The following is a 13,937-nucleotide window of genomic DNA, read 5'->3' as shown; positions in this document are numbered from 1 at the left end:
TAGCATCTCCGCCGGAGCCCGGCTTGCCTTGTTTACCTCAGCAATCCCAAAGCGAATTTTCTTCCCGTCGCACGTTTAAACTCTATTTACACACTCGTAGTCACCAGCTCCCATGTTCGCTCATCTTCCTCTGTCGATTTCCCTTGTTTCCCCCTGCACATCCTTTTTTCCCCCCCTCAGTTTTCATGCATTTCAACTGTGGACGTGAGTGTCATGTACACGAGGGTCAATCCCGAGCTTCAAGGTCTGCTCCTTTATCCGCTAATCCTTCTACCTGCTTCCAATGGGACTTTGATTTGGTGTTAAGTAGAATTTAAAGGGCATAGGTGTGCCGTCTGTGGATTGACAATGCAGGTCCAGGTGCCCGGTTCCGATTTCACACCGACATTTTTGGACTGCATATTTCTATCATTCACTACAATGAAATAAAGAACAAGGAGGAGTAGCATACAGTGAAAAAAATACACAATGAGTCCTGGTGTATGATACAATAATCAATCAAGATCAACTCAGGGGTCGAAGAAAAACCTTGTCGGGGTTTTATGTGAGCCTTGATTTTGACGTATGGGTGCTAAAACAGTATCAACCGGTTGGTTCACGACCCAAAATTGGGTCGTGAATATGTTTTCAGCCTTGGTAAAGTAATAAGAACAAGAAGAACAAAAAAATGGAGGTTCAATCACACTCCACAACAGTACATGGCAATAGTGCCCTGCTCAATAACTTCTTCCTATTCAGTCAATCGGCACGTTTGAGAGGGAGCATACCTCATTTTGTTGTGATTTTGTTGGTTCTATTTCCCTTTTCTGCACCTAATAATGGGTCCCAAAAAGTCGGCGATAAAGAAAAGTGGTAAACAACAACGATAGAGTCAAAGAAGAAAATCATTGCGGATTTCGAAAATGGTCTACAAGTGTCTGCCATTGAGTCGGTGCCGGAAGGTACACTAAATGGTTTAAAAATGTTTTATTTAATCTTTTTAGAAATATATTCATTGAATATATGATTACATATTTACCAAGGTTTGGGTACATGCTTTATTAATATTTTGAATTGGCTATTCTAAAGCAGTTTCAGGGGGTCACTTATATGCGTTGTAGGCTATATATTATCATTTTTTTATCATATGCAAGTATATACGGGACTAGAAGTCGTTTTGCTGGTCATTTTGTTCGATAAAAAAAAAGGTGAATGTATTTTACTATCTCTGCCTTAAACAGTACAATATTTTGATTGGATACGTTTGAGAAGTGGAATTTCTTTCTTGCCTGGGTCCCAGCTTGTCATTAGCATGGAATGAGTCAGACCAGTAGAGAATTAATGCACTAAAACATCTGCCTTGTATAAGGGTACTAAGTAATTTTCATATATAAACTATACATTAAATAATTTAGGAAGATTTGATCATGTGTTTGAATTCAATTTTTTGGAGGTATTTTTGTTCATTTTTTAATTTGTTTGATTTCATTGTTTTAATGTCCATTTTCGGTCATTTTGTTTTGGTTGATTTTTCTTTTTTTTAATTCCTTATTCTTAAGGTTGGTTTTCTTAATCGTTTTTTACATATTTTTTTGGACCGTGCAAGTCAGTCAAACAAAAAATGACATTGAAGCATTGCTAACATATCAGAGCATTTGAATTCATGCAATTTAGTTTCTGTGTGTTGTTAGGAATGCGTATGAGTCGAGTTACATTTTTCTTTCTTAAAGGGACACTGTCAAATATTTATCAATGTTTTAAATTTTTAGACACTCTAAATCACAGGTGTCAAATAGGCGGCCCGCGGGCCAAATCAGGCCCGCTAAGGGATTGAATCTGGCCCGCGAGACAACACTCAGAGAAGCGCAAGGGAAAAACAAGTTGCAGGTTATAATATTTCAACTTGATGTTGCCAAAGCCAGGTGCCTCTCACAAAGACACTGTACTTATTACTTATGCATTTATTTCTCTCTCCCTCTGTCTCTCTCTCCCTCTCTCTCTCACTCTCTCACTCTCTCTGTCTCCTTTCCACCCCTTTTCTCCCACTCCGTCTCTGTCTCTTTCAATCTCTGTGTCTCTCTTTTTTTCTTCCTTTGTTGCTCTTTGTCTCTCTCTCTCTATCTCTGTGTCTTTTAACCTCTTTTGCTCTAACTTTCTTTTTTCCTTTTCACTCTTTTCTCTTTCTCTCTTCATACCCTTCGTGCTTTCTTTTCTCTCCTTCTGTCTTTCTATTTCTCTTTGGATTTCTTTCTCCCTCTCCCTTTCTTTTTGCCCTCTCTCACGACTTTTTATCTTTTGTTTCTCACGCTCTCTCCCTCTCTCTCTTTTTCTTTCTTTGTCCCGCCGTCTCTCATTTTACCTCCCTCTTTCCCTTATTCCTTCATTTCTCTTTTTCTTTCTCCTTAATCTACTAGTCCGGCCCCCGACAGAATGTTTGTTCTATCGTGTGGCCCCCGAGTTAAAATGAATTTGACACCCCTGCTCTAAATGAATTAGGTGGAGTCTAAATTATAATTCAACAAATTAAACTATGTAGCAGGAGTAACTGTTAAAAATATGTTCTTCCCTCCGTGTTTTGTACCACTAGTTTTGCACTACCCAAAGTTCCGACATCGATCTAGTACATGCTTATGGCAGCTTGCTGACAGTGTGGACGTTCTTGGTTAATTGATAATAGCTATGTATTCTAAGTAGAAAAATCAAGTTGATAAGTCAACTAATGTTTACATGATTTATGTATCCTTTTCTTTATCTTCGTTAGGTTTTGAAAGTTTCTTGATGTTTCTCTATGACAGGATGAAACATTTCTGTGATAAAAATCCCTGAGCAAGTGAAACATTTTATTGTAAATATAATTCTAAAAACGTACCGGTAAATGTTGAGTACTCTTTACATTATTATCATTTTTTTGGTTAAAAGGTTCTTGATGTTTCTTAATCACAGGTGGACCATCTAAACGTTCAAATCCCCAAACAAGTGTAGATATAAACGATACAAGAAATTCCAATGATGGTTGTATTTTCATTCTTGGATCGATTAAAATGTTTAATTACCATAATGAAGTGCTTATTTAATTGTTTTTCTCATTTTTTTCTGTCACATATGTGAGTTTTCATATCGTCACTTTGTGACACTTTAATGTTTGAAGTTTTTAGCAGTGGTCAGCCTCGATTTAGCTCATATTTGCACTGAAGCGATAACAATTGATAAGGCACCCACTAGCATTAGCGACTACGAGCATTCGTGGTTTAAGTACCAGGGTTTAAGAAATGTTTTGGGGAATTTGTGATTCTCTATGACAGGATGGAAATCGTGCGAATTGTTTTTTCATTTGACTAATTCTTTGCCTGTATCTGCATTGGCATACCTGATTTCAGTTCAAACTAGTAAGAGAGTGAATCTGCTTCCATGTGTTTTTCTATTTACGCTGCCATGACACGTTTCTCGATTGTGCCGCTTGAGAGCAAAAAATGGGAATTGTGTCACTTGAAGCGTGCAGTGTAGATCCAGCCCTAGGGGTTGAAGACAACATTAACCATCCTGAACGAGTATCCTGCTGGCTTTTTTCTTCTTTTATAAAACAGACATCAGGTCAATCACGAGGGGGCCAAAGAACAGCACTTGGGGCCCTTTTTTTCATGCCCGGCACAAGAGATTTTTTCCTTTTGTTATTTTTCTAGAAAATGTCTCCTGTGTCCTCACCCCTTTTCTTTAGGGGTTAGAAAACACTATTAATTTTGGTTAGGTTTAGTCGTGTTTTTTGAGTAACGTTGCCGGTCGTTTTTCATTTCATTTTATGTTTTCAGGCATTTTTTTAGGGGTGTTTTTTTGTGTTTCTTTGTGACTTTTTTGTGGTTTTTGTGATCTTTTTTGGTAATTTTTTTGTTTTGTTGTTTTTTGGGTAGTTATTTGGGAAATTTTTGGTCATTTTATGGCCATTTTCAGATGTTTTCTGTCGTTTTTCAAGGTGTTTTTCGGGTCATGTTTTGAAACTTTTAGGTCGTTTTTTTCCTTTCTGTTTTTCAGTCGTTATTTTGTTGTTTTTTTTTTGTTTTTTGATTTGTTTGCTGTTTTTTTTGTCTAATTTAACATTTTTCAACTTGCAAGTGAAGTTGCAGTGCTACATGATGAGACACATTTACAGTACTCACAAATTTACAAAGTGCACGCAAACAACACATGTTCCATTTGTAGTTTGTTCTAAACTTAATACTTGATTTTTTTATCTTCTCTTCCTTTTAGCTGAAAATCATTACAATACAATATGTATTAATCTTTAAAAAATATTCATGCATGTTAATTTATTAATGCTTTACTGCCAATTAAAAAGAGTGCAAGTGATACATTTCTTCTGTCTTTAATATTGGACACCTGTAAGGGAGATTGCTTGGGATGTCAGTTTGTTCTTTTGATTATTATGTACTGCTTAAATCATTGCCACCATTGGCCAATGATTTTGCTGTTCTTTTATTTCCACACCCTTTAGAGCGGATCTGTTTCTTGCAACCTTGGAGATTTATTGAAAAGAAAGACTCGGGGAGGACGTTTTAGAACAGGTTTCAATTTCTTATATGAGGGTTGGGTCCTTTCCTGTTCATAACTCATTGATGTATTTTCTTCTTATTATGAGTATCTACTAAAACTATAATCTTATCAGCAACCAAAACTTGGTTGCACCATTGATACCTTTGTAAAAGTTTGTGAAGTGCTCTGTACAGCGACCAGGGATCTTTTGCCTCATGCTGGCGTGTGATTTTTGTGCTGAGATTGAGAGAAAAACCGCCCTATTTAACACAGCCTGCCGCAGAGGTTCAATCACAGCCGATTCCCACAATTAAAATGACTCTAATTTACATCCAGTATTGTTGCGTTCATCTTATTTCCCGTTATCCCCATCCTTAACACACTGTCTCTTTCTAGCTTTGAAACATTCCTCCCTAATCACACCTTCCCCCCTTCTTGATCCCCCTCCCGACTGTCTCTATCTATCATGCCATCCCCCTTGGTGTTTTTCCCCCCTCCTTACAATCAATGTGGCTTTTAAGATGCCTATCGATTTGTTCCCCTAGACGGGCCCGGCGTGCCGGGGCGACACTTTGATTGCTGGGCCAGTAATTACTGTTATTATTTATGCATCTGGGCAAAATGGCAGGACTTAACATTCACAGTACAAGAGGCCACAGGCAATCAACAGAGGTAAGCACCTGAAGAGCAGAGGAGACGCTCCGAGGAGGAGGGCGACTAGGAGAGGAGGGACATTAAAGACGAGCGCCGAAACACACACATTGCACGTGTGCTGTAAACGGCTTAAAAAAATGAATTTAATCGCCACAAAATGTGTTACTTGTATTGAAGCTGCCTTATGGAAATAGTCAGTAGTCATGACAAAAATTCGACTCTATGGTCAAAACGAGATTTTGATATGAACAAGTACCGTATTTTTTCATGTATAGTGCACAATGGTGTATAGCGCACCCATTTTAAAAAATAAAATAAAGATCAGTATATGAAATGTTGTTTCACCTTTTTTTTAGCTCAAACTAAACATTGAAAGTGATTAAAATCATTTACAGTAGTCCTTCATTTTTTGCGTGGGTTGTGGTCCTAGACGTCTTGTAATCATACCTGTCAACCTGTAAGTTTTTGCCGTACAAAGTATGTTTATTATGCATTTTAAGACGTGTACTACGTACAAAAAAATCTGTACGGAAAAACGCAAATTTGTCAATTATGGGTACCATCCAGTAAACACAAACTATCACGAAAATCAATCAAGTCTAACGAGTTCGCCGCGGAAGCATCTATCTTAGTATCGTTTTTTTCGTTGCAAACAAAAGGAGCGGTTTGATGCTACGGTGCGCATGCGTCTGCCGCCAGAGGATTTCCCATCATGCATCATTACGAAAAAAAAAAATATGGCATACGATTATTTTGTACGGGAAAATACGACAGTTTGTACGGCATAGAGCCGTGGAGGTTGACAGGTATGTGTAATGGTCAAAGCCCGCCGAGTAGAAAGCTTTATTTATTTATTACTCATAAACAAAACCAATTTACATGTTCAAGTATTCATTTAACAAACTTTTAACTTTTTTTTGTACTGTCAAATTTTAATTTAAAAATGATCTTGCTGTTCGGTTGTACAACTGTACCGATTAAGGGCACAATCTATCTTAATTTACTTGATACATTGCCTCCATCATGTGGACGTAATTGGAAAACTGCATTTGCCTTTTGGTTCTATCGTACAGAAACCATATATTGTTCCATTATCAAATATTTTTGAAATAGCGGCAAGAAGCCACTAGTGAGCGCCAAAGACACACATGTGGCTCGAGAGCAAGTCAAAAAGCATCTCCCTCTGCCTTTTGCTGCTTTTGTGGGTCCAGAGCAATTTGTCTACATGATAGTTTTCAGAGAAACTTGAAAATGAAAAGTATTTTCGCATACAGAACGTAAATTCGTCAAGCTATTTTATATATGTAAACAACTCTGCCACATTACTGACGCGCAGGCATACAGGCAGAATAGAGGAGGGGCAACTATATAGCCAATCAGAATGCAGAACAGAATGCTCAATGAAAATTCACAAAGCGTCGAAACCGCAATAAGTAAACCGCGATACAGCAAGGGATTACGGTATTGAAAGCGTTAACTATGAACATGTTACAAACTTTAAAATTACAATGTATCTTTTTAATGTCCTTCAAATTCTGATTCATCATCAGATACACTAAAATATTGTTTCTCTCCGTTTTTCTCCATTCTCTAGCATTCGTCTCTGGTACTGTGAGTAAAACTAGTGTGATAGTGAGATGAATTATATCATCCATATCACTGGTCATCTAGTGGTTAGGATTAGGCACTCTCATCGCCATGACCCAGGTTTAATTCCCGTTGCATTAAATGTTTTGCTGCATTTTTCAACTGATGAATCATTGCATTAATATGTTAATATTAACGTAAATGTATAGCGCACACCCAAAACTTGAGTTCTGTTTTAGGTTAAAAAAATGGGTGTTGTATACAAATAAATACGGTATCAAATTTTGTTTTTCTAAGCCATTTACTAACAAGATTGCTGACTGGGAATAAAAATAAAGATTTTCCATTACTGCTATAAAGTAAATCCAGAGCTACGAAATACCTCACTGCTTTTCATGTTTTTCTACTGATTTGCTTCATGTTCTGCATTCTGATCGACTAAACAGTCTCCCCACTTATTGATATTTGACAATCTGGTTCTTTTTGGAACGTACTCCCTGTGGTAACTGAGGAATTACTGTCCTAAAAATCTTCAACAGTCTACTACGCCAGTTTAAAAAGCAAATTATCAAATACTAATTTTTCAATCAAAACAACAAAAATTGGAAGAAAATCAACCAATGTTTATTTCGGTCTTCAAAATGTTGATTTTCACAAATTTGTTGATTCTTTGAAACAATTATATTCATACTGAATTTGTACAATAAAGTAAGTAATGATCACTACTTTGTTTTTGTCTTTTTAAGTGATAACATTGACTTCAAATCTAAAAATGACACTTTTAAATAATGCTAGGAAGATCTGAAATATTTTCAATATTTGGCAGCTATGTTGCTCAAGCAAATATTGTACCAATTCAGTACTTTATATTTTCTAATATTTTAATTAGCACAGTTTATGCACTGTACTTTTTTGAGTTTTTGGGTTATGATTAATTTATTTGTTATTTGCCTATAAATATGGGTTTCTTTTGAAACACCCTAATCTTGAGTAAAATAGTTTAATGTCAAGAAGTGGATAAAATTGAAGATGTCTACATTCAAGCCTTTATCCAAAGATCCTCGCGCTTCTTTACTTGTTCACTACTTTGTAAATTTTGAATTGAATTCTATTTATTATCATTGATATCAACGTATCGTTCATTGTGGTCAATAGAGAACACAACAAGTGCTGCATGGGGCAGACTGTATGTGTGTGATTTAGGTGAGCGTGACTGTGATGGGCTAGTGTGTGCTGTCAGTCAAACACAGACCGGGCGCTAAAGCCAATGTGGCCACCAAAACAGACTGGGAAGCACAGCAACCACTCGCTTTCAGCGGGTCCTTTCATTGAAAAAAAAAATCATCAATGAGGTTGCACTCTGACGAAAGTCAGAAGAGCAACCAGTGGGTGCTCCTTGGAGTATTATCGTGTTCCAGAAGTGACTGGAGAAACATCTGGGAGAAGGCTAAACTCGCAGTCCTGCTGGTCCGGCCTAAAGCTTCAGATAAGCTAAAAACTTTCCTAAGCCACCACTGCAGATTGTATATCTTGACAATGCCAGGTCCATTAGCCAGTAAAAGGATGACCTGGAGCAACAACTTGTGGGAAACCATTACATTCAGGGCGGGTTTATTTTAATCATAGCTAAGATCTGGCTCAAGCCGAGGACCTCCAAAGCCCACGCGCAGCTAGCCAGCCACTCTTTAAATTGCTTTCTTGCACTTTGTCTAAAATAATAATAAATTAAAGTATTCTACTGCAATTATAGGTTGGGTGTAGATCTATAATTATTATTTGTACTAGTCGTATACTCTCAGTCGGCAATGAGGATATCTCAAGGTAAGTTTACCATTTGGGGCTTTTAATGAATGCATAACTTCACGGATTTTCATTGTTCGCGGGTGGTTCTGGTGCCTATTAACTGCGAAAACCGAGAGATTTATGTATAGTTAAAATTACTCATAGAAGAAAAACCCCACAATGACTTATATGAGAATATAACATTATTTCCTGAAAACAATGCATACTAATTCTTGATGATGAAACGGTCACCGGAGGGCATTATCTGCATCAACTACCGATACCTTGAAATAATTCAGGATATCATCTGATACTAACGCTGATATTGGCACATAACTAAGATCCCTTAAAAAGGATTTTTTTCATTCAAATTTAAGACTTTAGGAAACCTTTTCAAGACAACATCCATTTCAGTTTAAGATATCGCGTACCAGGCGCCTGAGGTTTGAAAAGCCAGGACTAATGGTGGGACTGAGGTGGCTGTGAGCAAGGTCGTGCGGGGGTCGGGTACCGACCGTGATCGGGGCGCCGAGGCGAGCCCACGAGCCGCCGCCTTTGGGAGGACAGGACATGCGGCACAGCCCTGTGGCACCGCCATGACTACGCGGTCGAACCAAACACTACTGGCGACGACCTGGCCGCATCTGTGACCGTTCGATCAGATCCAAAACCTTCTGGGATAGCAGAGCGGCACGCTGCCGCAAATAGTTCAGGACGTCAGCCAGGCGACACCCTGACGGAGGTCCACGCCCGACTGCCACTGTTATCCCCACGCCCCAGCCACGACGGATTACGGACATCAGCTGGGCGCCCAATTGCCGCCCCTACCCCGCCGCTCCAGATGATAATGGCACAGCCACCGCAAAGGTTTTTGGCATCAGCTGAACACCACCAAGACCAGGGAGATGGTGGTGGACTTCAGGAGAACCAGAACTCACCCGGTTCCTGTAACCATCAAAGGAGAATGTGTAGAATTTGTCCAGACCTACAAATACCTGGGTGTGCAGCTGGACAACAAACTGGACTGTACTGCCAACACAGAAGCTCTATGTAGGAAAGGGCAAAGCCGACTTTACTTCCTCAGAAGGCTGGCCTCCTTCAAAATCTGCAAAAAGCTCCTGAAAATATTCTATGAGACAGTTGTGGCAAGCGCCCTCTTCTATGCGACAGCGTGTTGGGGAGGCAGCGTCAAGAAGAAGGATGCCTCTCGTCTCAATAAACTGGCTAGGAAAGCGAGCTCTGTTGTGGGCAAAGAGCTGGACAGCCTAACAACAGTAGCTGAAAGACGGGCACTGGAAAAGCTGCGGTCAATCATGGACAATCCATCGCATCCACTACACAGCATTATCTCCAGACTGAAGAGAAGTTTCAGCGACAGACTGCTGTCACTGTCTTGTACTACGGACAGACTGAAGAGATCATTTCTTCCTCATGCCATGAGGCTCTTTAACTCTACCCGGCAGAGTAAAAGCCCACATTAAGCCCACATTAAACCACACCCCTTACATTGCATATTACCGAATTTTATTGCAATATGTATTCTGTGTAGCACTATTTAGATATTCTATATAACACGCTACAGTGGGCATTTGCACGTCACACTGGGTGTTTGTATATTGTATTCTTTTTGCTTTATTATTGTATTGTTCTCAGCTCAGGGATGCTGCTGGAAATGTGAATTTCCCTTCGGGGATGAATAAAGTATCTATCTATTTATCTATCTATCTCCCACTCATACCCTGGTACAGCCTGAACCCAGTTATACTTTAAATTACTCAACCACAACCACACTCCCAATTCCAAAGTTACTCCAACAACGACAGCGGGTTAGAGAAAGTAAGTAAAGCTCCAACATAATGTTGCATTTTTGAAAACCCGGAAATCTGGATTTTCCAACCGACACATTGCGTAAGTCGGTCAGAGATAGAAAAATAAAAATGTCCATACTTTTGTAGAAAAGTTATTTGTGCTATCGAGCAGATAAGACATGGAAAAATTAAGATATTTAACTTAAATTTAAGACTTTGTAAGACCTTTTCAGTGCCTTAATTTGCGGTTAGTAAAAAGAGGACATTTTCAAGTTTTTAAGGCCTTGGGGCAACCTTGTTAAAAGGACATGATGCAACAAGTTCTATTTTTTAAGACTATTATAAATGTATATCTGTGACCTGATTCGTCTTCACAAAAACTAACCACTTATTTTCACTTTTCATTTAAGCAGGTCGGCCACAGTAACTCATTTTATTTTATTTCTTTGAAATGCCTGCTGCAAAAAAACAAAAAACAGTTACACGTGACTAAAATATTAATGAAGTTGCCTGAGAGACTGATGGTGTGTATGTGAGCGTGAGTGCAGCGTTAAGTTTGCCTTACCTGCGAGAGTCCCAGGTAGATAGAAACTGTCTCTGAGATGTATAGAAAACGCCCCTCCTGGCTGACCACGAACACAAAGCCATCCAGAGACTGTGCAAATACACAACACACAGAACACAACACCAAAGGCAAATAAGACATCTAAATTAGAGCAATTAGTGAGTATTGAACGAATAACAAACGACCAAACAACCTGCCGCCTCACGACCTTTTCTTATTCAAAAAATTCAAAACACGCACCATGTATAAGTATATGCAGTGACGTCAACGTGATGTTCATTACGACAAATAGAAGGCAGACTTGTATAGAAAAAGCTATAAAACGTGACATAAACACACAAAAACACTCATACACATGTTCTTGTATTCAGACATTGTGAAGACACACATTGACAAGATGCATTTCTAAGCCCCCTTATCTAAACTGAGTGTTCACCCCCAACTAAATTTAAATTCAAACCTAACACCAGTTCTTGAACCCCCCCAAGAGAGGTCTGGAAGAATCTATAAGTCCTCTTTTTGCTGTTAAGGGGACATTGTGTATTATTAAGCGCCTTCTAGTGGTTAAACGAAAACCTCATTCAATTAAAAAAAAAAACAATATTGATATGAACAATAGGCAAAAATACAAAAAGAATAAATAACATGAGGCTCACCGATAGGAAGCTGACATGATTGTCCGCCATCTTGCTGTACCCACATAACCCCAAAATTTGTGAAAGGCTGGGACGAAAAAATGATAAGCAAAAGGCTGCCATTTGGTCACTTTGAGTCTTATAGAGTACAACAACATCTAGTGGTTATGTACTACACACTGGCCCTTCAAATACAAATCCAGAAGTACATTGCTTTATACAAATAAGGGCAATTTTTAAATGACCCTCCTGAAATGTTTAGTTAAAGCTGGCAAACCAAAATGTTGAAAGAGCCATATTGGACAAACAAAACAAAAATAACAAATATTTGTTTGGAGCCCAAAAAATTAAATACATTACATAAGCCTTAGAAAGAAGGCAACACATAGATCTATATTCATTGGGAAATTGTAAGAATATTTGTGTCATGATTGCCGTCCGAAAGAAAGTGGTGCTCCTCTTCTGTGTTTTCATAATAGGTATTGCTAAGCAATATTTTATATTTGTTTCATCCGTAAACAATTTTCCTCCTGCTAAAGTTGAATATGGTCACGTGTCGAGGCTGCTACGTCTGATTGCTTGGGTAGAACCTGGCGGAGTTCTGCATCAAAATAAATGCTCCTCAGCAGAGACAGACAGACGCGTACTTACGTGGGAGGGATTTATTAAGTAATGACTTCAATATAGCCTAATGTAGCGGAGTAAGAGTACCGTTTTCTCCCCACAAATTTACTCAAGTAAAAGTAAAAATACTCTTTGAAGTACAAAATTTCCCAAAACCTACTCGAGTAAATGTAACGGCATGCATGTACGGTACTCTGTCACTACGCACCTCTGCATAGAACACAAAGCTTAAAACACGAGACACATCAGAGCAGAGTAGCGCTCGCACCGATCTGCTTCAATCAGATGTAATGAACTCACAAGTAAAGCGATACACTGTATCACATCACACACACACACACACAAGTTTACACAAACACACAGGCACATGCATATGCAGACAGCAACAGAGACACAGATAAAACCAGAGTCATTACAGTCTGCGGTGAGTCTAATGAGAAGTGAAAGGTATACAAGCAGCCCATTAGAGAGGACTGCTTCACAGAAAAATATTAATCGTCACAACAAGCTTCCACGTACGCACACACAGGGAGCAAGGCCACTTGGCTGTAAAGAATGATTGCTATTTTGCCGGGCCGGGTGCTTAAAGTGGCAGCTGTAATTTATGCAAGCGACACATCCAGTATGCAAATGCACGGGGAGTCGGGCGAGGGGAGTCGCGTGTCGCGGCGACTAGAAAACCAGCCGCCTGAATGTCGGAGAACTAAAGTGCAATTATCAAGCTATTAAGGCCGGAGGACGGCTGGGGAGAAGGAAGAATCGTAGGTTTTTTTTCCTCCTCTCTTCCGCCGTGTTAATTTGATTCCTATCAACACCGCTACCCAAGACTCCCATCCCTCTTTAAAATGCCAGAGGAGAGCGGACGTGTGCTTTTTATTTTTTATTTCCTCCCCACAAACTGTCTCGCTTCTAAAATCCCAACCTCACTCCACCTGCTCCCACGCCTCCCTTATTCCATTCCTGCCTTAATCCTTGTAGTTTTCCCTTATCCCTCGCTGCTCCGCTTGCTCTTGCAACTGGCGTCTTTCCTTCGTAATCTGCGGCGTTACCTTTCTGCCGGAGTCGACCCGCTGCACCTCATCCAACCCCCCCGGGCCGTCCTCTTGTACCACGCTTTTCAGCCGACACTTGTGCAAAGTCTACAGGTCAGAGGGCTCGGTGCTGTGATCGTTGTTGTCTTGGATGTTTTTCAGCTAGTATAAAATAAATCACTATCAACCTGTGATGGGGCGTGAGAGCCTACAAAGACTTCTCTTATGGCTTAAAAATATATTAATCATGTGATTTTACTTATATTGTTTCCATCAATAAACAATTACGAACTATCTATCAGCTTATTTTTGTTGCTTCTCCCTGTTGAGCTGTTCCAGATGCGGGGCTTTATAGTAAAGCGGGAAAATGTTTTATCAGCCACTTTCAGCTCAGAGGTAGGATTTAAACCAGAGTCCAAGCCTGACTCGATCTGAACTTCGACACGGTCAAGCCTAAAATGTCAATCATTACGTCAGGGAAGGCTGAGCTACCCTATCGCTGACTTTTTTTTTTTTTTTTTATTCATTGCGTTTCTTTGTCTCTTTTTATACAGTCCAGGTTTCATGTGTCACGCGTTCACATCTTTTTTTTTTCGCCCAGCCTTTTACAAGGTTTTTGGCTTTTGGGGTACCCATGGAGTGAAACATGGCGGCCAATTGTGTCAGCTAACTCTAGGTGAGCCTCATATTAATACAAATTATCTCGCATTTAAAAACTGTACGTCTATATGATCTCATGTATCTACTT

At 39.3% G+C, this 13,937-nt stretch overlaps 1 protein-coding gene across 1 annotated transcript in view; it reads right to left on the bottom strand.

Moving 5' to 3' along the window:
- npas1 (neuronal PAS domain protein 1) overlaps window positions 1-13,937 on the bottom strand; it is a 101,053-nt gene that overhangs the window by 31,870 nt on the left and 55,246 nt on the right. The window contains exon 5 of the mRNA XM_088345379.1: window positions 10,900-10,989. Within this exon, the coding sequence (XP_088201505.1) occupies window positions 10,900-10,989 (90 nt within the window). The remainder of the gene's footprint in view (window positions 1-10,899; window positions 10,990-13,937) is intronic.

The sequence above is a fragment of the Urocampus carinirostris genome, chromosome 10, assembly GCF_059441175.1.
Source record: "Urocampus carinirostris isolate Australia breed hairy pipefish chromosome 10, RoL_Ucar_1.0, whole genome shotgun sequence".
NCBI classification, from domain to species: domain Eukaryota; kingdom Metazoa; phylum Chordata; class Actinopteri; order Syngnathiformes; family Syngnathidae; genus Urocampus; species Urocampus carinirostris.
The sequence above is the reverse complement of the archived record's forward strand: the minus strand, read 5'-3'. Positions and strand labels throughout refer to the sequence as shown.